The sequence below is a fragment of the Cryptococcus neoformans genome, chromosome 1 (genome assembly GCF_000091045.1).
Source record: "Cryptococcus neoformans var. neoformans JEC21 chromosome 1, complete sequence".
Taxonomy (NCBI): domain Eukaryota; kingdom Fungi; phylum Basidiomycota; class Tremellomycetes; order Tremellales; family Cryptococcaceae; genus Cryptococcus; species Cryptococcus deneoformans.
The window spans coordinates 2,065,718-2,088,200 of NC_006670.1; the positions used below are offsets into that span (position 1 = coordinate 2,065,718).

General features: G+C 51.1%; 8 protein-coding genes across 8 annotated transcripts in view; 3 read left to right on the top strand and 5 right to left on the bottom strand.

Moving 5' to 3' along the window:
* On the top strand, positions 1 to 5,655 carry CNA07550 (regulation of transcription from Pol II promoter-related protein, putative). The gene is made up of 7 exons (XM_024656385.1): positions 1 to 480; positions 603 to 1,302; positions 1,353 to 2,219; positions 2,272 to 2,378; positions 2,437 to 4,839; positions 4,889 to 5,038; positions 5,091 to 5,655. The coding sequence occupies exons 1-7, from the start codon at positions 151 to 153 to the stop codon at positions 5,589 to 5,591; spliced, it is 5,058 nt and encodes a 1,685-aa protein (XP_024512030.1). The 5' UTR covers positions 1 to 150; the 3' UTR covers positions 5,592 to 5,655.
* A 1,911-nt stretch (positions 5,656 to 7,566) lies between these two features.
* CNA07560 (hypothetical protein) lies at positions 7,567 to 11,571 on the bottom strand. Its single transcript, XM_024656386.1, has 5 exons — positions 11,131 to 11,571; positions 10,775 to 11,082; positions 9,946 to 10,723; positions 7,667 to 9,894; positions 7,567 to 7,614 (listed from the first exon to the last, which is right to left on the bottom strand). Exons 1-4 carry the CDS (start codon positions 11,386 to 11,388, stop codon positions 7,765 to 7,767), a joined length of 3,474 nt encoding a protein of 1,157 aa, XP_024512031.1. The 5' UTR covers positions 11,389 to 11,571; the 3' UTR covers positions 7,567 to 7,614; positions 7,667 to 7,764.
* Positions 11,572 to 11,865: 294 nt separating this feature from the next.
* Positions 11,866 to 13,247, top strand: CNA07570 (60s ribosomal protein l27, putative). The gene is made up of 6 exons (XM_024656387.1): positions 11,866 to 11,891; positions 11,970 to 11,979; positions 12,343 to 12,475; positions 12,530 to 12,774; positions 12,836 to 13,069; positions 13,122 to 13,247. The coding sequence occupies exons 2-5, from the start codon at positions 11,970 to 11,972 to the stop codon at positions 12,856 to 12,858; spliced, it is 411 nt and encodes a 136-aa protein (XP_024512032.1). The 5' UTR covers positions 11,866 to 11,891; the 3' UTR covers positions 12,859 to 13,069; positions 13,122 to 13,247.
* On the bottom strand, positions 13,086 to 15,806 carry CNA07580 (hypothetical protein). The gene is made up of 4 exons (XM_567108.2): positions 15,634 to 15,806; positions 15,284 to 15,573; positions 13,529 to 15,229; positions 13,086 to 13,418 (listed from the first exon to the last, which is right to left on the bottom strand). Exons 1-4 carry the CDS (start codon positions 15,639 to 15,641, stop codon positions 13,183 to 13,185), a joined length of 2,235 nt encoding a protein of 744 aa, XP_567108.1. The 5' UTR covers positions 15,642 to 15,806; the 3' UTR covers positions 13,086 to 13,182.
* Positions 15,807 to 15,983: 177 nt separating this feature from the next.
* CNA07590 (Sm-like protein, putative) lies at positions 15,984 to 16,713 on the top strand. Its single transcript, XM_567109.2, has 4 exons — positions 15,984 to 16,119; positions 16,199 to 16,250; positions 16,311 to 16,460; positions 16,513 to 16,713. Exons 1-4 carry the CDS (start codon positions 16,055 to 16,057, stop codon positions 16,531 to 16,533), a joined length of 288 nt encoding a protein of 95 aa, XP_567109.1. The 5' UTR covers positions 15,984 to 16,054; the 3' UTR covers positions 16,534 to 16,713.
* CNA07600 (hypothetical protein) lies at positions 16,590 to 19,787 on the bottom strand. Its single transcript, XM_024656388.1, has 10 exons — positions 19,754 to 19,787; positions 19,435 to 19,697; positions 19,035 to 19,383; positions 18,709 to 18,976; positions 18,420 to 18,659; positions 18,121 to 18,365; positions 17,992 to 18,071; positions 17,898 to 17,933; positions 16,781 to 17,845; positions 16,590 to 16,728 (listed from the first exon to the last, which is right to left on the bottom strand). The coding sequence occupies exons 2-10, from the start codon at positions 19,556 to 19,558 to the stop codon at positions 16,718 to 16,720; spliced, it is 2,418 nt and encodes an 805-aa protein (XP_024512033.1). The 5' UTR covers positions 19,559 to 19,697; positions 19,754 to 19,787; the 3' UTR covers positions 16,590 to 16,717.
* Positions 19,788 to 20,067: 280 nt separating this feature from the next.
* On the bottom strand, positions 20,068 to 21,657 carry CNA07605 (hypothetical protein). Its single transcript, XM_024656114.1, has 9 exons — positions 21,319 to 21,657; positions 21,050 to 21,257; positions 20,951 to 20,995; positions 20,828 to 20,892; positions 20,749 to 20,767; positions 20,579 to 20,684; positions 20,489 to 20,508; positions 20,313 to 20,435; positions 20,068 to 20,253 (listed from the first exon to the last, which is right to left on the bottom strand). The coding sequence occupies exons 1-9, from the start codon at positions 21,531 to 21,533 to the stop codon at positions 20,095 to 20,097; spliced, it is 960 nt and encodes a 319-aa protein (XP_024514186.1). The 5' UTR covers positions 21,534 to 21,657; the 3' UTR covers positions 20,068 to 20,094.
* A 366-nt stretch (positions 21,658 to 22,023) lies between these two features.
* Positions 22,024 to 22,483, bottom strand: part of CNA07610 (hypothetical protein) — a 1,236-nt gene continuing 776 nt past the window's right edge. The window contains exons 4-5 of the mRNA XM_567111.2: positions 22,292 to 22,483; positions 22,024 to 22,242 (exon numbers count right to left, since the gene is read on the bottom strand). The exon at positions 22,292 to 22,483 is cut by the window's right edge and continues 121 nt beyond it. Coding sequence (XP_567111.1) covers positions 22,096 to 22,242; positions 22,292 to 22,483 — 339 coding nt within the window. The 3' untranslated portion in view covers positions 22,024 to 22,095. The remainder of the gene's footprint in view (positions 22,243 to 22,291) is intronic.

Sequence of the window (22,483 nt, forward strand, 5' to 3'; positions counted from 1 at the left end):
GAGCATTGTTCGGTACATAGCATTATAGATAGATAGAGTAATAAAACTTCGTCATCCGCCAACGGAGCACACAACCTGCCTGGAAACCTGATGCGTTACGAACGACTGGCTGGCCAAAGCGTTCTGTAACAGATAATACAAAGCGCAACAATGTTCAGATCGCGCAAGTCGTCCACAGTATCTCCTCTCCAACCACCACCTGCATCTACGGACCCGTCGTCGCGAAGTATGCAGTCCCCCGCGGGCCAAGGACAACAGCAGCCCGTGCCGCCGTCGCACGCGCATGGCGGTCGCGGCCAGGCGCAGGGCTGGGCGCCTCCCCAGCCGGCGTATGCGGGAGATAGTATCGGAAGAGGGAAGAGTGCGGGCACGGGTGGAGAGGGAGCGAAGGAGAAGAGACGGAGTGGGTTTGGGTGGCTGGGAGGGAAGAAGAAGGACAAGGAAAAGGAGAAGGCAAAGGAGGAGCGGGAAAAGATTGGTGTGAGTATACAAGATCCGTCTTGGAATTGGGAGCGATCTGCGGGGGGGGTCTGAGCGCTGTCTCCTTTGGGATCATTTCGGCCAAGTGGAAACGGTGTTTTTTGCTGATACATATATTATAGAACCGTCCCCGTCCGTCGTCCTTCTCCGTCGACCGGCCGTCCACCCAGTCCCAGACCCGTGCGCTGTCCGCCTCTGCGTCCCAAGCGTTCCCCCAGGCCCAGTCGCCAGTCCAGCCCCAGCCGCAGTACGCCGCCAGGCCGTTCGCACAGCACCAGACGCCGTCGCCTCCGCCGGGACAACATCCGCGCTCGCTGTCGGGCAGCTCGGGGCAAGGGGTCCCAGCGTACGAAGGCCAGCGATCGCAGAGCCTCGACCTTGGCCAGATGCGACAGCAGCAAGGCGATTACAGAAGCGGTGCCGCTAACGGCGTACCAGGAAAAGGATCGCCGCTCGTGCCGCAAGCGCAGGAACAGCAGTCTCAGCAGCCACCAACGCAGATGCCGCGGTCAGCCTCCATGCCGATGCAGCCGCCTGCGCCCGGCACCACGCCCAACGGCGGCTCAGGCTCGCCCCGCCGGGGATCGACGCTCGGTACCCCGGCCCCGCCCGACCACGCGGGGCCTGTTGACATGGACAGGTTCAGGGCGATCGTGGACCTGATCGCTATCCAGCCGCAAAAGACCTATGTCACCAGCCCGCCAGAGCTGGAAATGATCCTTGCGAGGACGAGCGCAGGCGGACAGCCCAAGCAGGGCCAGCCCGGGAGCGCGACGAATGACTGGGATGCTGTCTGGCTCCAGCTGTCGGGCATTTCTCTGTGTGAGTCGGCCAGCTGTCGTTGCGTGATGAAGGCGCTGATGGAATTGCAGCAATGTGGTCGATGAAGGAAACGCGAGCTGCTGCTGCCAAAGGCGAAAAGGTTCCACCGACCTACTTTAATATTACCGACTCGTCTCTTGAGCTCTTGGCTCCCCTCCCTCCGCCTCCTCACCGACCAAACTCGCATCCTCACCACTTTGTCTTCTCTCTCAACACAGCCGGCTCCAATCGGCTGCTATTCTCCTGCCCGACAGAACTGGACCTTGCGCGATGGGCTACAGGTCTCCGATTAGCTGCCTGGGAACGTGCTAGACTGGAGGAAATCTACACGGGCCACCTCGTCCAGTCGGGCGGGCGGGAGCCCCCTGTGGAAGTCGGTAAGGGCCGATCAAGGATGGAAGGATGGGTCAGAGTTCGCGTCATGGGCGGAACAGAGTGGCGTCGTCTTTGGTTGGTGCTGAGTACGCCAGCAGAAGGCAAGGAAGAAGAGAAAAAGGCTAAGCGAAGAAGTTTCTTTGGTATGGGAGGTAAAGAAGAAGAGCAGGTCCCCTCAGAACCGAATACCGGTATGGTCATGGCCAGCTTCTATACAGAGCAGAGGACATCCAAGAACAAGACCAGTGTCGTACCCATTTTAACAATAACCAATGTTTCTCAAACCTATGCCGTCTTCCCCGAAAGACTCGAGGTCATGTCTCAATCCAACTTGTTCAAGGTGGTTGGTCGGATAAGCGGAGAGATGGTCACCGTTGAAGGGCGCCTTCGGGATTCTGGGTGGGCATTGCTCATGCCCGAACACGCTGAGAACGCAGGTGGGGCAAGTGCGACGGGTTCGGTATCCAGTCATGGCCATGGACATGGTCGTCATCAAGGGCAAGGGATCACACCTCTGAGTAGTATGATGCGCTGGGTAACCGGTAAGCAGCTGGTTCCGAGATATAATTGGCAATGCTGATAGACAATGTATAGGTTTCCACGATGCGTTCAAGCTTTATGGTAGACCTGAAAAATACATTTGGGATACCAAAGACCCAAAAAGTCTTTTCTTCGCTTACCCTCAAGGACAAGACCGTTTTGTAAGCTTTTTCTTTTCCTTGCAAAAAGATTGATAGTATCGAATGCTGATAGAAGCAGAATTTATTCTTGGATATCGAGGACGCCCTCTCTGGCAATTTCCGCGTGACTACGCTCGCCGCCGTTCGGTCTCAGTTTGTTTCCCTCCTTCATCGAAACCAGGTATCAAACCAAAATCGGTCCAAAGACGAGAATACAAGGGAGTTTTCAGAGGAAAATGAGGATCAAGGATTCCAACGGCAAGATGGCAACTTTAGATTGCCATCTCTATCGTTCAATGAAGCATCTCAGGATCCAAACTTGCCCAGGTCTCTTACACCTATCACCGAGCGTACGGATATCGCCAGTAGACAGAATAGCACCCGTACTGCCAATTCAGCATTTACTGTTGTTGGTCTTGGTGGCGGGACGGGAGGATCTGGCGATCGAAAGACGAGTGGGACCAGCTCCAAGCATGGAAGTCAGTCCAGCAAGCATGAAGAGCACGAGAGAGATAGGCTACCGCAGGTGAACGATAGTCACCAGATGTTTGCTCCCCTGACGGAAGAACCTGGTGAGGCCTACTCAAACTCTGGGTCCAACTCCACTGCTACCCCACACGTTGCTCCGGCGCCTTTACCAGGTGCTGGCGGCGGTATCCAACGGAGCGATATCACACCGTCTTCACAAGAGTCCCATTCGATATATTCTCAGGATACAGGGGCCACGCCTACTCCCGTGGGTGTTACGCCGTACCAAAGTGCCAAGGCTTCTCCACCCGTACAGCCTGCGCCTGCTTTGCCGGCTGAGCCTGAGCCCGATAGCGACAAAGGCTTACCACACCCGTCTATCCTCGCTTTCCCCATAGCTCACGGTCAAAAGTCTCCTCTTGGTCAACCTGTGATTACGAATCCGGACCCGCCTAGCGATTCACCGCCCACCCCTCAGCTACCGCCCAAACAGCAGCTTCCAGTCCAACCTGTTCCTTCCCAAGTACTTTCTCCGACCCCACGCAAGGTTTCCTCTGGTGATACCGTTCCACATGGAGTGGAGCTGAGAGAAGAGCCTGCGGCGATGTACCTGATGAATATGGTTGAAGAAATTCCTATGCCTCAACCTCAGGCGCCCAAAGCGATTTCTCCTCAAAGACCGACAATCAACACCAACTTTGATGCTCAAGGTGGACTTGCAAACCCTGTCACAAATAGGAATCAAGAGGCGTCAGCTGTCGGGAAGAAGGAGACCCTTGGAAGGAAACCCTCGGGGGCACGAGCTTTACCAGCAATCGCAAGGAGGAGCACTGGATCTCGAATGGAAGCCATTGAGGATCGGCCTGCCGGTTCCCACATTCAGGAGAATGGCCAGATCCAGGCTACATCAGCTGAGCCCTCTCATTCGAAAGCGTCGTCCCAGACTTCTCAACTCGATCTGGGAGATGACGTTTCTTCCTATATTCACTATGCGGATAATCCTTCCCCCGCCAGACCAAAGACGGCACCTGCCCAAACGAAGCCCGTGCCTCCCAAATCGGTATCTCCTCCGCAAGAAGAGATCCGTTCAAGTTTCGCTCCTTCCAAAGCCGCAGTGGAAAGGCGGGCCAAGGCGGAGCAGACGGCGAGGGAGCAGGAGATGGCTAAGCGTATGCCAGGTGGCGGAAAGAGGGCGGCGAGTAATGTGGGTACGATGCCTGGATTTGAAAGTTCGGACGAGGAATCGGAAGAGGAAAGTGAAGACGACTCTCCTATGACGCAGAAGAGACAAGGGCTACCACTTGCGCCTGCTGCCTCAAAGGCGCCTGAGCAAGCAAGCCCCAACACCCCGCAACTTGCGACATTGATGAATGCCAGGGCTTTGCCCCCTGTGCCGAGGATGCAGCCGCCAGAGGTCAGATTGCCTGCTGAAAATAACGAGCCGCGTATGAGGCGAGACAGTCAATTCAGTCAGTCTACAGGTCAGTATGACCCCCGTGCCAGCCAGTTCATGGAGCGTCCTCGTCCTGTCTCTCGAACTCCCAGTCCTGGCAATGTTAATGTTGCGAACGGACGGCCCATCTCGACGCTCACCTACAACAATAATGCCGGATTCTATCCCATCCCCGGCCCTCGTCAGTCACCTGCGAATAACGCCCCACCGGCTGCTCGTCAAACAGTTTGGAATGCCAACTTTTCTACTGAGCACGGTATGCCTGAGCAGCACAAATCTGGAAAGTTTGTAGAGCTAGAGGAACCTTCAGTTCAGCTCACTAAAGCTTTCGCACCGCATGGATTGTTGCAGGCCGGTATGCAAGACAAGGAAGAACGTTCTGCAAAGAAGCAAGAAGAGCTCGCAAGAGAAACTGGTAGCAGCTTGATCAATGTCGCTGCCAAACCTCCTCCCCCCCAAACTGGGCTAATTGGTGCCGTTGCCGCGCATGAAAGAGATAGGAAGAATGCAGGTGGTATCGGTGCTACGTTGACAGACCGAGAAAGGGAAAAGAGACTGGCCGTAAGTTCCGGCTTTCGCATTGATGATTAGTGTTGACACGCACTTGCAGGAGGACAGGCAAAGAGAGATTGAAAGACTTCAGAAACAGCAAATGGGACAGTTCGGTGGAGACATGTATCCGCCGAACTTTGGCTATGGTACGAGTCCGAGCCCTATGGCAATGGGTATGAACATGCCCATGATGAACATGGGATATCAGGTGAGTCGAACAATTCCAATGTGATTCAATTTGTTGACTCTTTTCGTGTTAGGGACAGATGAACCCTTATGCTCAGCAACAGGCCATGCTAGCTGCCCAGATGGCGTATCAGCAGACCATGATGGCTATGTCTCAGGCTGGATCGCAAGCAGGAGACTTCCCCGATCGAGCTCAGTTTTCTTCCCAGTTTCGCCCTCGTCAGCAGCCAGGCGCAGATGGTCGCTCAGTATCTCCTACCGGCAGCATGGGCGGTCAAACATCTCCTCCGCCTATGGGTGTTCCATCCTTCTATGGCTATCCGCAGGGGGTGGGCATGCCTCCCCAAATGGGTATGGGTGGTATGGGTATGCCACAGATGCAGATGCCCTGGATGATGTCTCCTGGCGCCATGTGGGGCATGCCTACCCCTCCGACTGGACCAGGAAGCCCCATGGGTCAGCCGAGGTATGATTATATGCAGCCTGGGAACGCAGGGATGGGAAGTGAAGCAAGCAGTGCGAGAGGGAGGAATAGAGGCAGTAGTGGGGAAGATCTTGGCCAGCGTGTAAATTAAATAATGAGAATAGGTATCGATGATTTTGAAAGAAGGAATGGTGTTTACGACTTATGACCACAAACTATACGCATGAACATTCTTTTGTTTGGCACAAGATGTTTTACATCAGTATCGTCGGGGGCACTTGTACATATTCTCCCAGGCTGGTTATGATATGGCAAAAACCTCCACGGGCGACAGTTGTAACATCCGTCTCCAATTTGAGCTGCTACAATCTCCTGCTTCACGGCATTCCAGTCACATCAAGATACCCATCTCTTCCGGCATAACCAATCTAGAAATGATAAATATACTACTTCTAGAATCGATCAGACCTAAAGGGCTTCAGTATTGACTGTACATGGGATCTGTGGCAAGTAGGACTCACAAGTCGGAATGGTCTTCAGCAGATGGTGTAGTTCAATGGGCAGACTGTGAGTCCAAAGTGTTCAGCGTTGAATGACGGTGTATATAGAGCTAATATGTTGAGCCTGCTATAACTTTAGCTTCTTCTATTGTTTCCCTTAGCCTATAAAGTCAAGTTTCCACGTGTTCTGTTATCATAATGATCGACTTCAATCAGTGGGGGGGTAAACTCGCATCCTTAAGCATGGGCGGTCTCAGAGTGCCACCCAGTTTCCCGCGAGCTCAAGGTGTCTAAGAAGGGGAGGCCGCCTTTAGGAAATCCAGAGCACTGTGGTGGCTCGAAGGTGCCAGATGCCATGGAAAGGTCCAAAAAATTGATGTTAACCATTCGATAGTCCGCGAAGTGCCACGCTGTGATCCAAAATGCCAAGGTTGTACGATATGGTAGATATCCTCCTGAAGCCAGTAAACGTCTAATTCCGTGACTCGAAGTCTTTGGGCTCTCCATAGCCAAATGTGCCGTGGTGAAAAAGATGGTGGAAGGGCCAATAAAGCACGTCCAAATTTATGTCTGTCAATCAAAGACAGTCAGCTCCACCCTTTTTCTTCCTTTATCATATGCTTTTTCTTTTCCACAAAGTCCAGAGGGCGGCGCTCGCTGATGGCCCATCACGCCGTTCGCCAACGTATTATGAATCAAAGAAATGCACTTGGTTATTCTCGATCAGGGCACGGGAACAGACAGGTACCAGTAATCTCCACAAATAACTCTAAGTCGTTTCGGCCAAAGAGGAAAAGTAATGAGGACACCGACAGTTTCTATACAGCCACAAGACGCAAATGACAATCCGGCCCTTTATCGCATCATGCCTGAATCTGTGAAGGGACATTGAGACATAATCAGGGGTCAGACGCACTTAGCAACTCTGAAATAGGTTCTTCGGACTAAGGAAGGGGAATGGACACGGTGCACTCTATAATAGAGCCTTGGAGTATTACGCCGATATAGGACCACCTGGACCAAGAAGAAGACAAAAGAACCACACTGCTGAGTGAGCGGCCTATGCTCACCTTTACCCTGACATTGACTGAGCCTAGGGGCCAAAGATCCGAGGCAAAACGAAATAATCGATTGTCCAATCCATGGCTGAATGCCCATAGTTGTTTCGGTTGGTCGAAGAGAAAAGAGAAGTCGATATTCGTGATTGTGAGATCGAAGTCAGACTTGCTCGCTTTTTATACTTCACAAGGGGCCCAGAGGCCAGTGGGCTCGCCACCCGACGCATAAGCAATCCATTTTGACACAGATTAGTTTGGTGTGGAAACGCGCATATCAGAAAGCAGACCAGGTAGAAAGTTAGCGGGATTGGAAGGCGAGACCTGCGGTGCGAGTTTTCAGCACTGTATATGTAGTGAATGGCGGATATAGGAGCTCAGCCCGCTGAGCTGATCAGCGCCGAGACTCCAGAATATCCTTTGAGTGTCAACTAAAGTGACTGCAAGGCGATGAATGATGAACAAGAGATATATTGAGGATCAAACGCCGAGTACTTTAGTAAAGGGCCAGTTATATATCAGTGTTCAGAAGGATAGAAGAGCAGAAATATCTCGAATACACCAAGTAGACAAAGATATGCAGAGCGTACATGATGTTCTAAAGAGTCATGATAATTTACTAGACATAATATATTAACAACCTGACAGAGTGCTCGCCTTCTTTTACACACCTGGAGGTCGTCCGAACTAAGCTAAAAGGCCCAGTGCAGGCCAATTTCCTCCCCATTCAATGCTTCTGACTACAGCGGCGAGCCCATTCTATGACAATCTAACCACGTCTCTCAATCCCTAACCCATTCATCAGCCCTGCCAGCCCATCATCCGTTTCATCATCTCCCTCCTCCGTCCTGTTCTCTCTGGTATGCTCATGGCCTTCCGACCCAGTTCGTCTCGCGATACATTCCCTTCCTTCCTTCTTCCCGTACTCCTCCCTCCCCAAGGAACCCGGTGCAGTTCCACTAGCCGGTCTGTATCTCCCAATGGTCCCAATCGTAGGGGCCGCTCCCGAAGCATTTTGCGCATGGATCATCGCGATCGACGCACTCTGCCTTCTCCCCAGCTCGGTAAACCTTTCCCTCTCATCCCCAGCCTGCCTGATGGGCATTGAGCCCACCCTCGCCTCGCGGGTACCGACCCCCAATCCAAAAGCGCCCGAAGTAGAGGCAGCATTGACAGCGACACCTGCTCTCGCATAGTCTCGAACGGGACTGTGAGAGGGTGTGCTGGTAGCAGAAGAACGATGTTCGAACCCTCCCCGCAAGAGGACAGGCCCTCGGCGCGGCGTACGAGTTGTGGCTGTAGTTGTATTAGTTGCGTTGGTAGTGGCCGAAGTTGAAGGTGAATTCGTTGAACTTGTTTCTCCGGTCGTCTGGGGAGAAAGCGCACTCGCTCGAGTAACTGCCGTTGCACCATAATTCGCGAGCCCAGCGTAACCTACACCGGCACCAGCCGACCTCAAGGGGAGCGGTTCTGGATACTCGTGCGTTACACCCATAGCCGAACGAGGTAAACTTCTCGCACTCCCGGTTGCGGTTGGGGGATCACTCAGACCGGATCTCACCCCGCGATCAGCAGGTACTTGGTCGGCTGAACGAAGTGCTTGCATAGGACTGGCTGCAAGTGGACTGCTGCCTTTTCCAGCAGCAGAAATCAATCCCTGGCTGAGAGGAGACGGGCCGCCGGACCTCCTTCGGAATGTTAGTTGTCCACCCTCTTCTGTCCCTTCACCAGTTATCGGCACCCGCCTAGAAGCGCTACTCGGCCTGCTGGCACTGAGCAGACCTATACTCGCGGGCGTACCAGTCATTGATGCCCTAGTCGAACTTGCTGCGGTATTGACATTACTCGAACTCGACGCCGCCGTAGTATCACCCCGTGAAGGTATAGCCATCTCCCCTGTGGAGAAACTACCGGCCATACGCTTGAGCTCGTCATCTACCCAAGCTCTAGTCATCGGCACACGTCCGTTATAACCCTGTCCCTGAGCGTGGGGTGAGGTAGCAAGCTGTGAGTTTGGAGTCCCTCCTCCTTCCCCTCTGTGTTCCCTAGTGGAGAGTGACGAACCCATAGAAGCGAATCTCCCGCTTGGAGCGTATTGGGATCGAGAAGGTTGCGGGACTGCGTCCAAAGTCTTTAAGAACGCCTCGATATCATCTTCATCCGGCACCTTGTTCCTCTTCTTTGGGGGTTCGAGACTATGCCTCAGTCCACTCTCTCTTGTACTTGTTCGTCGCAGCAAGCCCTGCCCGCCGAGGAATGACGGTAAGCTCGCGTCGGCACTGGAGCCTTGGGACTGAACGCTAGGACGATGTGTAAGGGAAGAAGGGCGGGATGAAAAGGAGGAAGAATAGCGTTTGATAATGTGTGGTGGATTAGCTGTCGAGGTCTCGCCGATACCAGTACCCGTAGTTGTATCGCGTTCCAAAGACCCAGGGATAAATGGTGATGATCCCGATCCGGGTGTCGAGCCCATTCCTCTACCTGACATGGAGATATTCCTCGGAACAGGTTGCTTGGCAAAAGTCAGACTGGACGGGGAAATGGGCGACTGTCCCGGTGGGTTGTACGGAGAAGGAGAGGACGGAAGATGGACACCAGACATGGCCCCTGTCACTGGTGGCGAAGCCGATCCGCCGTACATGTTTGCCAGCTGAGCATGGGTGAAAGAACGGCCGGATTGAGAGAGGAAAGACGAAGTACGACCGATTGATGAGGATGCGCGGGATGTTGGAATGGTGGGGCGGGCTGAAGATGTGGGAATGGGTGCGCCGGGGAGAGGTTGTGGAGGGGTACCGCGGAGCAAAGAAGTAGACGGTGATGCAGATGCAAAAGGTTGGATAGAATGGCCCGAAAGGCGACGAGCGGCGACGATACCCCCAGGGTTGGGCGATGGAGGAGCCTGAATTGTGTATTAGCTTCGTTTCTTGCACCAAACAAAGAGGCAACATACCTGTCCATCGACTTGGCTCGTAGAAGGTGACCTACCCGCGAATGGCAGGCCCTCGCCAAGTGCTCCCCACCTATCCTTTCCTTTGCTTTGCGCACCAACCGCAGATGTTGAAGCCTGTCTAGCTCTGGAGAATGAGCCGGCCGAGGCGAACGATCCTGCAGTGGCCGCTTGCTGTCTGGGCGGGATTGGTGAAGTGGTCAAATTACCCAAAGGTATCGGTGCCGGCATGGAAGGCTTTCTGATTGTACGAGTGTGATCCGTTGAAGCGGTCGAAGCGGCCGAGGCGTTACTCTCAGATCGTCTGCGAGCGGCAACGGTAGGCGTAAACCAGTCTTCGTCCATATCCACAAATTTTTCACTCAAAACAGCCTCCATATCCTCGGTGGAAAAATCGGCTTCTGGGCGGTATTCGGCTTGCAGGATATAGCCATTCCCAAAGAGATCTAATCGTGGGAAATCGTAGCGCTCGATACTTTCAGGCTCGACTTGTTCTCCTTCAATGACAAGTTTTTCCAAACCAGTATCCAGACTGATTAGACCTTCCTCCATCACGTCCCAGGCCTCCTTCAAGCCATCACGGGAATTAGGATAGCCTTCCGGACCCCAAAGCTTGATACCTAGACGCAGCCCAGAGTTGGACCGGCGTAGCCGCTTGTATAGGCGGTATGCTGGGAAGAGTCGGACAAGAGAGTGCAGAGCGCGAAAATGGATTATCCCAAGCCGATAAGCTGTATGTGGCGCTATCTGTGAGCTTGAAGTGTCGCCGGGTTCAGACGATCTGGTTGAAAGTCAGCAAGACAGCTGGATTATGCGAGATGCTCGGACTTACTGAGCTCGCAATGTCCAACGCTCTAGTATTATTCCTGGTCTTTCTTCCTTACCCTTCCCTTTTCCTTTCGATGACAAGGACGCAAGATCTAAAGCGACCTTGCCACCTCTCCTATTCCACAGCAAGGCCTGGCCATTGGGAACATCACTAGTGTCAAGAATGAACGCAATCAGTAAAGGCGGAATACTACAGGTATCTGAGGCCGGGGATGGGAGTTCCGCCGGAGTATACGATGGGTAGGATGAGATGGAGCGATATATTTGAAGATCATTCTTGTACAGATCAATCTCGGGCAAGAGAAGGTTGAACTGAGCTTTGATCAGCGCGGACGCCTGTGATGTGATCGAAGGACCTACCCAGCGATCTTTCTTCTCCGTGGATACATTGGCATAGTGCGTCAATCTTCCCTCTACCAGAACCGCGACAGTCTTGAGATAAAACCTGTACAACACCTGATCCGCTCTACCCGCCTGGTTCAGGGCAGCCTGGGAAGAGGATGCCGAGGAGGACGGGGGTTTCCTATCTCCTGTGAGCTGTGGCTGGAGGGGCGGCGCTCCTGAGGGCGGGCGCGAGAGGGGCGGGTGGTGCAGGGGCCTGAGTGGTGAGTTGGACATTATAGTCGCATGTGCATGGTGTGATGTGGCGGCGTGCGGGGGCGGTGGAGGTGGCCGGGGAGGGGTGAGCTGGGGTCGCTGGTGGGTGGCGAGCGGTGGCGGGTTGCTTCCTGGCAGGAGCGGTTGACTGGACTGGCGTGGACGGGCTTCCTTCCAGTGGCAAGCTTCTTCCGATCGATTCCCCCGAAGAGCTGCTTCTCACCACCACTTCGCATCCGCAACCGGGACTCGGGCAGGCGCAACCACTAACCAATGACCCGGTCACGTGCCTACCCTAAAGTGGAGGTGTCGCGCCTATCTGAGGAATCACCAAACCAACCCCGCACGCCTTGGCGGTTGACGCCCCCTCCAACCACTCGCGCCACAAACATCTCCTACGAAACTCCGAGAAACTCTCCAAATTCGCCGCGAGGACAGGGGCCAGCCGGAGCCAGACGACTGATTCAAGATTTCTTGCACTCGCCTTCTTTCTCCTCATCAGCTAACGGCTTCTACAGGTAAAAGTGAGTCTTGGAGCCGTGTTCTCGAGCGCATGGCCAGTTGCTGACCGTGCTGCTTCTTTTGCTTGCTTTGTACTACAGATGGTCAAGAGTGAGTACCGCTGCTGTTTGATGTTTGAGGACTAGTGCTGACTTGATTTTAGGTGAGTATATGTCTAGCATTCGTCATCATTGTCTGGGTCTGGGAGGGAGAGGAGAATCGTTTTTGTCAAGGGCGCGCTTGGGATCGCTGGGTTGGTGAAGCGGAGAACATAGAAGAAGCTGTAGGAAAGCATCAACAATTTACGAGGCGGAACGGCGGGGATATACGCAAGTTTTCGACGGCAGAGGAGGAGAGCGAGGGCATCACTCAGCCGCCCATCAAATCCTCCGAGGCCCCCGACTCTCTCAGACCCAGACTCGGATACCTAGCGCCGTATCGTAGAAAAAAACTGCATACTGATGTTTTCACTAGTCTACAAGCCCGGAAAAGTCGCTGTCGTCCTCTCTGGTCGTCAAGCCGGCAAGAAGGTCGTCGTCATCAAGCAGCAAGACGACGGGACCAAGGAGCGACCTTACCCCCACGCCGTTGTTGCTGGCATTGAGAGGTGTGTCTATCCATTTGCCCCCTCCCATTTCCTCGACTAAACTCGATATGACAGGTACCCCCTCAAGGTGACCAAGAACATGGGCAAGAAGCGAATCGCTCGTCGATCCAAGGTTAAGCCTTTCATCAAGGTCGTCAACTACGCCCACCTCCTCCCCACCCGATACATGCTCGAGCTCGAGTCTCTCAAGGGTTCCGTTTCCTCTGAGACCTTCAAGGAGCCTACCCAGAGGGAGGAATCCAAGAAGGCCATCAAGAAGGCTTTCGAGGAAAGGTACCATAAGGGACAGAACAGGTGGTGTAAGTCACAGTCGTTAATGTTTCGGATTGCTCTGAGCAATAGCTGATGGTGTACCCATAGTCTTCTCCAAGTTGCGATTCTAAGCGGCTCGATGGATGTCGGGATGCAGGGATTGGGACGACGAGGTGTATTTAGGTCGCTAGCATGCCGATCGACTACATTGCATGACTACCACGAAGTTTCCGGGTTTCTTGTTGCACTGTTGCATTGCAAGGACATTGTTTGGGTTTGAACAAGACAGCATTTTTGGTGCACGTCAATTGCAAGCAAATGGGATCATCAGCCATCTGAAAAGTAAGATTAGGAAATACTGCATTTTAAAATACATGCCAACATCCAAGACAAGCCAGCACAACATGACAACCGATCTAAAACCCTGAAAACATTAAAAGACACTTTGATGAAAACTAATCCTCCATCATCAACCACTCCTTACTCCCAGGCTTAATCTTCTTTTCCCCATCCACTTCATCATCCTCATCTTCACTCTCAACCTTCTTCTGAGGCTTCTTGGGTACCGGCGGCAAAGCCTTGGCTGGCGGACCAATTTTGGAGTGCAAGGGGACAATCTTGAGCTTCTTCGACATACCAGTACGTTTGTGTCCGCCAAACTTGGCAAGTACGGATGGGAGATCTTTGCGAGCTATGTTCCGGGTAATCAATTGGTCAGCCCCATCATCTCATCTTTCTTTTATCCTTTTATCTATATTTTGCGTTTTTGTATTTTGAGTTTCAAGATGGACTGAAACTTACGATTCCTAAATCTGACATCCACCGGTGTACCCTCTCTACCACCCGATGACATTGGTCTGGAAGAAGAAGAGGAAGGTTGTGGCGTGGAGATACCCGTGTTGCTCGAAGCACGAGCCAGTGGTTGACGTGGCCGTGTCGGAGATTCGGCAACATTGGTGGATGATGGTTGTGCTAGAGGACTGTCCGGTTTAGCGGGGGGTTTGGCGGGGGATTTACTTGGGGATCTAGAGTTTTCCTTGTCTACTACCTCGGTTGGTTGTTGGGTAGCTTTCTTTTTGGAAGATGTCTTTTTCTTGGATTTCTTTGTCTGTTTCGGTTCGGGGGCCGCCAAGATAGGTTCTGCAGCAGGTTCGGTCGCTGTTGAAGGTTGTGGCTCAATAACTGATTGTATTTCTGGCGTTGACTCTGTAGCTGGAGCCGGTGCTAATTCCGGCTCGACAGCCTCCGGCATATTAGACGTCACAGTCGATTGCTCAGTATCATTGGAAGCAGAAGCGCCGGTCGTCGGGACATCCCCTGGCTCTTCCATGATCTCGGCAGAACTGAGAGCCTTCTTGCCCTTCTTTGCTGGTGCCTTCTTCTCCTTCTTCTCTTTAGTTTCCTTGGGTTTCGCTTTAGCCTTTGGCTTTGGCTTGGCCTTTTTAGTCCCAGGTTGGAAATCCTCGTCGATCCCATCGTCGATATCAGGGATCTCCATAGGGTCAAACTTTCGTTTTTTGGATTTTGTTTTAGAGGCAGGTTCGGACGCGGAGGTGGGGATGGAATTGGAGAGAGCGGAAGGGGGTAAAGCAGAACCTGATGAGACCTGAGAGGCTTGCGGGTTCGCAGGCAAGGTGGACGCTTCAACAGGTAAATTGGCATCGGTCGGGCTAGATTGTATAAGCTCTGCGTCGGATGCCACTTGTGGTTGTTCAACCTCTTTTCCTCTGCTTGTTGGTTTCTCGCACCCGGCACTCTCCGCTCTCTTCCTCTTTCCAACCGCACCGCCTCTATCCTCTTCAGTGATCCCAGATGTCTTCTTTGTAGGTGACAAGTGATCGGGTAAAGTGACTTCAACTACAGCTCGAGAGGCCGCCAAAAGTTTTCTCTTCTTTGCTAGACTATCTAATGGATCTGGCGAAGTGAGGTTTGCTTCCTTCTGAGGACTTTGCGAACTCCGTCGCAGACCGGCAGACCTTAACGATCTTCCATCTTCGCCGTCAGAAGAAAAAATGGTGGACTTGCTCTTGTTTTGAAAACGAGCTGCACCTGGAGATGATGATGAAACACCGGTAGGAACTGCTAATCCGTCGCTTGGTCTTTTGATAGAAGATGAGAGGGTCGCAAGAGAAGATTTTCCGTATGTCTTCACCTTTTTCGCGAGAAGCTCGGCACTAGATTCAGGAGGGACGCTTGACTGCAGCTGAGTAGGAGAGAAAAGTGGTCGATTGGAAGATACCTCGGTACTGCTCACATGTGAAGGATGAGATTCGTTATTGGAAGAAGAGTCTTGGATATAAGGAGGGACAAAAGGTGCTGGTGAGGAGTAAAGACCGTCGGAGGCTGGTCGAGCGTGAGTTGGAAGAGAAGATGGAGGCAAGGCTTTGCTGGAAGAAGTAGTGTTGGTCGTAGGAGTATTATTGCTGTCCGTGCAAGGGACCAAGATGGAAGTGTCTGGGTTACCGTTCGAGGGTGTGAAGGTTCCAATTTCACTCAGATAAGCTATATATGAAGTCAGAAATTGATAAAGCTTCGCAAACAGGCCTAGAAACATACTGGGCTGTTTGGCACTGGAACTAGTGCCGATCTCTATCGTCTCGATGGTCGCCGGCACAGCATTGGGAGGAGGCATAATTTCTCCAGACATATCAGGCCTTACTGGAAAAACCTGCTGAACAGCAGAACCCTCTGTGGGTTCTACAGGCCTAAGTTCCATTTCTTTAGACTCTTGTGTAGTTCCCGAGGTGTCGCTGGAGCTTAAGGAATGAGGAGATGGTTTTGAAATAGTTTGGGCTTGTTGGGTAGATAGCTGAAGTGCACGAGCCAGTTCAGCTGCTTCTCGGCGTCTATTGATATCAATGGTCAGTCAAGCTGTGCAACTGGTATTGCCAAGTCGACCAGCCCACCTAGACATGTATATCTACAGGCAATGTCGTGGATAAGTCACGTCGGCTACTGCTCGTCCTCTATCCTCCTCAATCAGTTAATGGTTGTCGGATGCCTTCTGAAGTATAGTTGCTGTCCCCCTGCCCCTTATTCAAGAATAGCGCGCAAGACCTCTGTTCAAAATGGGAATGAAGATATACACAATGTAAAGGAAATCAAAGACAACAACTTTCTGAAATTGGCCACCACCTCCATTCGCGTTGCGGGACGCGTCGCGATGGCCGGTTGAGTCAGCTTTGTTACGTAATTGAATTTGAAGTGCACTTCTTTGAATCCCATGCCGACCACCGAGTGACGGACGAAGAATCACTTGATTTGGGCATTGAAAGAGAGTCTTCGCCTATATCCTTAGATCGAGACCATCCCACGAATCATATAAAGATGGACGCCGTGGTCAATTCTCAAATTCAAGAGCCTCTAGACCTCGTCAAGCTTGCCCTCGGAGAGTGAGTAGCTTCCGTTCTTGCTCCTGTCCTGCTCTCGCTTTCCACTTGTTTTGGGCCATGTATGCTGATTGCTTTTCAGGCGTGTTTTGATTAAGCTTAGAGGTGACAGAATAGTCACTGGTGTTCTTCACGTATGCTCATCCATTGTCTAGGACGATGTAAAGAGCGTTTGCTGACGCTCAATGCCACAGGCTTATGACGCCCACATGAACGTTGTCATCTCTCAAGCAGAGGAATCCATCCATGTTGTCGACGTGACCGAAGAAGGACAGCCCTTACCACCTAGGATCGAGAGACGGACTGCCGAGATGTTGTTCGTTCGAGGAGACGGTGTGATTCTCGTGCGTATGAGTATGAGCTTTATCAAGGAGATTTGACTGATGTGATTTGCAGCTTTCACCGGCAGAGCAATAAGATGGTTGTAGCTCGAGACGGTGATGCAGATATACCCATATATAAAACGAATATGCCATAAATTCATTAGAGTGAATGTCCAAGTAAAGTGTGCTAATGTCTTACAGCTACAACCGGCTGCCTGAGCTTCAATTGTCTACGGGTGTCTATATACAGCTATGAAGCCCCCTTCAATAACGGATACCTATCGTTTACCTATACGAACCATTAGGGAAAGCATATTGCTAATTTGTTAGGTTGTACTCGCCTTTCTTCCCAGTCATCTTATCGAAAACTGCTCCCCATGATCCAGTTCTTCCTATCGAATGCGAATGCGAATGCCCAGGTGCCGCCCCATTGCCCAAGCCACATCTATCTTTCTCTTGGACAGAAGTCGCCATAAGCACTTTCTCGGCTTTTTTCACGCTGGACCGCCTACTGAGCCAACTACGTTTTTCGTTGTGATCAGGGTTGGCTGCTCGCGACGACACTCTGGCTAAAATGGTTTCGGTTCGAGAAAGAGGGATGACAGTGGAGGGACCAGTGCTCGCATACTCAGTATGCCTTGCGGTGGTTGGCGTATCTGCCCTTGTTTCTGGCAGTCTCGCATCTTCTGTCGCTGCAACAACGTCATTCTTACCCTCGGTGGAGGTTTCTTTAGGAACTTCTGCAGAAGGGATACTTCCCGGCTCATCCGCCCCCTCGGACAGTAGTTCTGGGGATCTATGTGCTTCAAGACCATCGCTTCTAATCTCCAAGGCCGTCAAACTCTCATTCAAATTCAAAGAGAGTATCTCCGCATGATGCGCCTCGGTCTTGCCCACTTCCATTAAAGGGCTCATAGGTGCCGTCGCCCTCTCATCATCTTGCGCCATGCTATCCTCCGACCTCGGCACCCATAGATCTCTACCACGTTTCATTGGTGATGCACCGTCAGGGATTTTTGAGGACGATGATATCGACATTGGGCGCTGAAGATCGAATGATGTTGTTTTCCGAGCGCTGTGCGCAGGAGTTACAGACGATGACCTGGTTTTACCTCTTTCGCTACCCGTCCGTATTCCAAGGCCGACTATGTAGTCACCCTCGACGGAAGCAGATCTTTCAGCCCATTGTCTCAAAGATACTCTTGGGGAGGGTGGCATTACGCTAAAGGAGGAGCTGCGGGAATGCGTATGAGACGCAAAGTAATCGCCTTTGTACGAGATGACAGACGGGGAGCGGGCCGAGGGGATATGTAACGAAGATTTTATAGGAGATGGAGGATGAGACGGAGTAGTAAAGTCCCACGATGATGTGCGGGAGACAAAAGAGGACACAGTAGGTATTCGACCTAAATTTAAGTCAGTGTATGGTCTAGCAGGGTAAGACGAGCAGCAATTTACGAAGCTCCTGCCGCTGCGCAAGTTGAGGAACACCATCTGAATGGAGAAATAAAATCAGCTCTGTTCCCGGAAAGTGAAGCAGGTGCGTAGTTACCAAGAAGGGATTGAGCTAGGAAATTCTTTTTCTTGGCCCCTTTAAGCCAATGATGTTCCAGTAGCTGTGCAGAAGTCGGTCTGCGCCTCTATTAGTATCCCCACTACCCGTATCATTTTTGACGCTCACCTTCCATCCGGATCTTTTACGAGGCAGGCATCCACAAACTCCTTCATTTGTCTGCTAAACTTTCCCATCCTGTCCAAGGTCGGAGGAGGGTCAGTGATAATTCTTGTCAAAACATCTTTGCCCTTGTTCTTCGATCCTGGGACAGTCCCATAAGCCAATTCGAGGATAGTCATCCCTAAACTCCATATATCCGCCTTGCTGTCATATCTTCTTCCCAGAATTACTTCTGGCGCCATCCAATTGGGCTAGACCGTTACCATTAGTAACCCAAATGGTCTCATAAAAATACTAACACTTACTGTGCCTACAAAGCTCTTTCTCCTACCCCAATCCTCCTCCACTGGCGTCATCGACGCTGCCTTCCCAGGTCCTAATCCATCTACCGCTGTAGATCCAAACCTGATCTCTTCAACTCCCTTTCTCCGAGACTTTTCTGATATTGGCGAAGGAGGAAGGTTCATGTCCCCGCCCACGCCCAGGTCTGCCAATAGGATGGTACCATCGTCGTCTACTAAGAGGTTACCGGCTTTGAGATCTCTCTGCCTCTTCGTTAGTAGTGCAAATCGTCGGCTCATTCCACAGACTCACATGTAAGTATCCTTTCTCATGAAGATACTTCATCCCTTCAAGCACTTGTTTTATGATCGCCTTTATTTCCTCCTCTTCTAGTCCTGCACGTCCATCTTCCTCCTTTCTTTTATGCCCAATGTTGAACTTGAAGGCATGATTGCTTTTAGGGGTTGTTGCCGATCTAGAGCGCCAATCAAGGATACCAGCTAGAGATCCTCCTGATATGAGAGGGGTTACAAGAGCGATGCGCTGGCAGTCTGGAGGTAGGGTAAATGTAGCTAAAATTCTACAGTCCAGCTGCTTATTAGCTTTGGCTATGTATATACTGATTAATGAAAACCTGCCGAAGGATATTGGGATGCTTGCAGAGAGCTAGCAGCCTTATCTCTTTGAATAATTGTTCCACATTCGGGCGAGAATTCGATACTTTGATAGCGCACGGCCTATTTCCTTGAGGCTGTGATGATGTCCCTCGCTCAAGCACTCGTGATGTCACTGCCGTGGGTAAAGTGGAAGGCGCTGGCAGAGTTATGCTTAGACGAGGTTTCCGAGAAGTTCCAGGGGAAGAAATGTGTGTTGAATGAGGCGTTGAAGTTGAGTTTGAACTGGTCGAAGATACACTCGGCGACGTTGAAGGCTGAGGACTGGGCGGGGTAAACACGGCTGAATAAACAGTTGACGAAGCCCCAAAGCCTTATAGAAGGTTGTTGGTATGATCCTCACATTATGCATCTTGGGACTCACCAATGATCGGACCCAACTCATAATCGTCCGAGTTGAAGGTGAAAGTGGACCAGTACTCGTCGTTCAGCATTCCTCGAGCTGGAATGTCCTCTGTTTTGCTCTCTAGAGGACGGTGATTTCCCATTACTTTGAGGTAATCGGAGCCTCGGGAGTATTATCGAGCTGTTATGGGCGTTTTCATAGGGATAACTAAGATCGAAGAAGACTGATCAAACGTTGAAGGAATCTGACGGATGAATAGGGATCGAATTTTGAATGAGGACCTGTACGAAGTCAGCTCTTCCTGAAGTCCCTCGGTCCTAGGAGCTTTTCATTATACCTTGGAAGCCATCTAAGATCTGCTATGACTTATTTGGACGAGCTGTATGCATAGAAAAAACAGTACGAACAGATCTTCGTAATTGACTTTGTTGTCGTTGCCCGAGCTGTCGCCGTCGGACGGATAACCTCGAAGCTCGAAACGCGTCCCATTTTTTTTTCGGAATTCAAACGTGTCGCATTATTGGTATCGATGATGGATGTTTGTTGTGCGTTTCATCTTGGCGTTAGAAGGAGGGTTTTCTTGACCTTCCGAAGAAAGGCTGCTTTCTACACACTCACCAGTGACCAAAGCAAGGAACAAGGATACATGCGGTCTAACATAAAACTATGGTGAAACAGCTAGTAGTCCGCATCTTCTGTCCTGACGCCCATATTCTTGGGCACATTCATACCCAGCAATCTTCGTTTGCTGATCTCTGTACGTTCCGCCTCAATTCTACGCAGCTCTGCTACTTCTTGAGGACTGAGATATGACTCTTGAGGTTCCTTCGTCGTCGACTGCATCGCATAAGAAATCCGACAACTGTACTTGGGCTTGGATCGGTAGGGATGCTCACCTTGAGACTTGACGAATGAGCCTTCATATCCGCCATAGGATCATAGCCACTGCTCTCATCGGGTAAAGTTTGACCTGATCGGATCATGTTCAATTTTATCATATATTTGTCCATGTCGTAATACTACAGTCCTTAATAAATATAGGGCCGCATCATGGATGTAGATTTTCACTCACTTTCTCGTGCCCAAGAGTTGCTACGAGAATTCATATCCTTTGATTAGCCATCATTCAGACTCCTTCGACATGAGATTCTTCGTTGCTCACCCGTGTTGTAATCCTCGACATACACCGCGAACTCCTTCTTTGTTCTGTCCTTGCTAATGGTCTCCGGATTGATCTTCCTTTCCTCTACCAACCAAGCTCGGAATTCCTACAGGACATCGGCCATCTGTCAGATACTCCGACGATGTTTTCTTTATGTATATGACACGAACCGAATCTTTCTTGGGTAAACTAAGAGGGACTTGATCAGTCTGTTGCTATGTATCTTGAAACAAGAAAGTTACGACTCACTCTATTTCTGAAATGATACCATATTGGCCCCAGCTATGCGTAGAAGCGGCGGTCTCTCTCTTCTTCTACAGAGCAGTCGCTGTCAATATTTATCAGAGATCTGTGGAATTTAATGGAAAATACCTTGTCACGTTTAGCTCTCTTCTTTTCCTTTCGCCTTCGGCGTTCCTACAGTTTATTCAGTTAGAAAAACACGCCAAACATTTGAGCTGTAGTTCTCACTTCTTTCTCCTCTTTCTCGCGTTTTCTCTCTCGTTCCTTCCGTTTCCTCCTCCGTCTCTCATCTTCACTCTCACTGTCACTGGAGTAATCACTAGAATCACTCCTTGACCCCGACCGAGACCGCCTCCTGCTTGACCTTGGTTTGTGATGACGATCCTCATCCCTATTTTTGGCACGACGATGGCGTGAAGGCGAGCGGGATTCAGAACTACCAACGGTACACCCGTCAACTGTCCAGCACATATTGTCTGCTGGACCAAGTAGCTTACTCGCGATGTCGACGTCTGGAATCTCGATCCCTTTCTCTGTCCCTGTCCTTATCTCGATCCATACTGCTGCTTCTAACCCTTCTCCTCTCTCTGTCCCTGTCTCTATCGTCTCGCTCTGACCTTGAGCGATACCTCTCGTCCTGCTCCTTTCTCCCGCTCTCTCTATCGTTGTCGCGGTAATCTCTTGATCCGTCGTTTTCGCTTTCTCTGGGCATTTTGTGTGCGTCTCGGACTTGCTTCTGTATGCATACGCGAGCAAAAGTCTTGAAACTTTGTGATGTTGTAAATGATCGCTAACTTGCTATTTGAGTTTAAATGTCGGTGGTGAAAGCAAGTGCGGCGCGGAGTTGTGTCTACGTCATGACATTTACAAACAAGTCTTCGCAAGGCGTCCGTCGTCGGCTTACGGACGGACAGCTGCAGATTGACTGCAGAAGGACCAACTACTACGTAATACTGCTACTCAGTTTGATTGAGCGCTCTTCAAGGTTGCAAAGGCTCCTTCTTATTAACAGTTCAAGTAACCGTTGCCATCGGCCACGAGCCCAGGCTATACCAGCTTTTAAAAACCTCAGGTGATGAGGTGGGGATGGGAAAAATAGGAGGATAAATTACACTTAATAGGGAGAGGAGAATTGGGTTTTTTGCTGCAACGGGAAGGTCAGAAGAGGGAGGATATTTTATTGATTTTGAAATAGCGCTCTTCTTTTGCTATTGTATAACTCTTGCACTGTGCTATGAGTGTGATAATCTGTCAAGCGTGACATGATTCCAGGACTATTGAGTTTCATACTCATCGGCAAAGCCAATCTTTTCAGACTCGTCACTATATCCTTCGTTCCCGCTGATTTCATCTTGTACACTCTCCATGTCCTCGTCTGATTCTGACTTGTCACCCTCGACCTCCCGGTTAGGGTGATCTATCTAAAAGAGAACATTAATTAGGGCATTCATGGTGTGTCACCGGACGTACCATTCGAAGAAACTCCCTCGCAACGTCCTCCTTTTCATCTATTTCTACCGCTTTAGCAAACCATTGCCGAGCCTGCCTCATCAAGCTAGCATCAGCATGCTCCCAACCATCAGGGAGAGGCGAAGGGGATCTCGAAGACCTCTGCGAAGTCGCGGTAGAATCGCGGTCCTTTCGCTCTAGGAGCTCCGTACG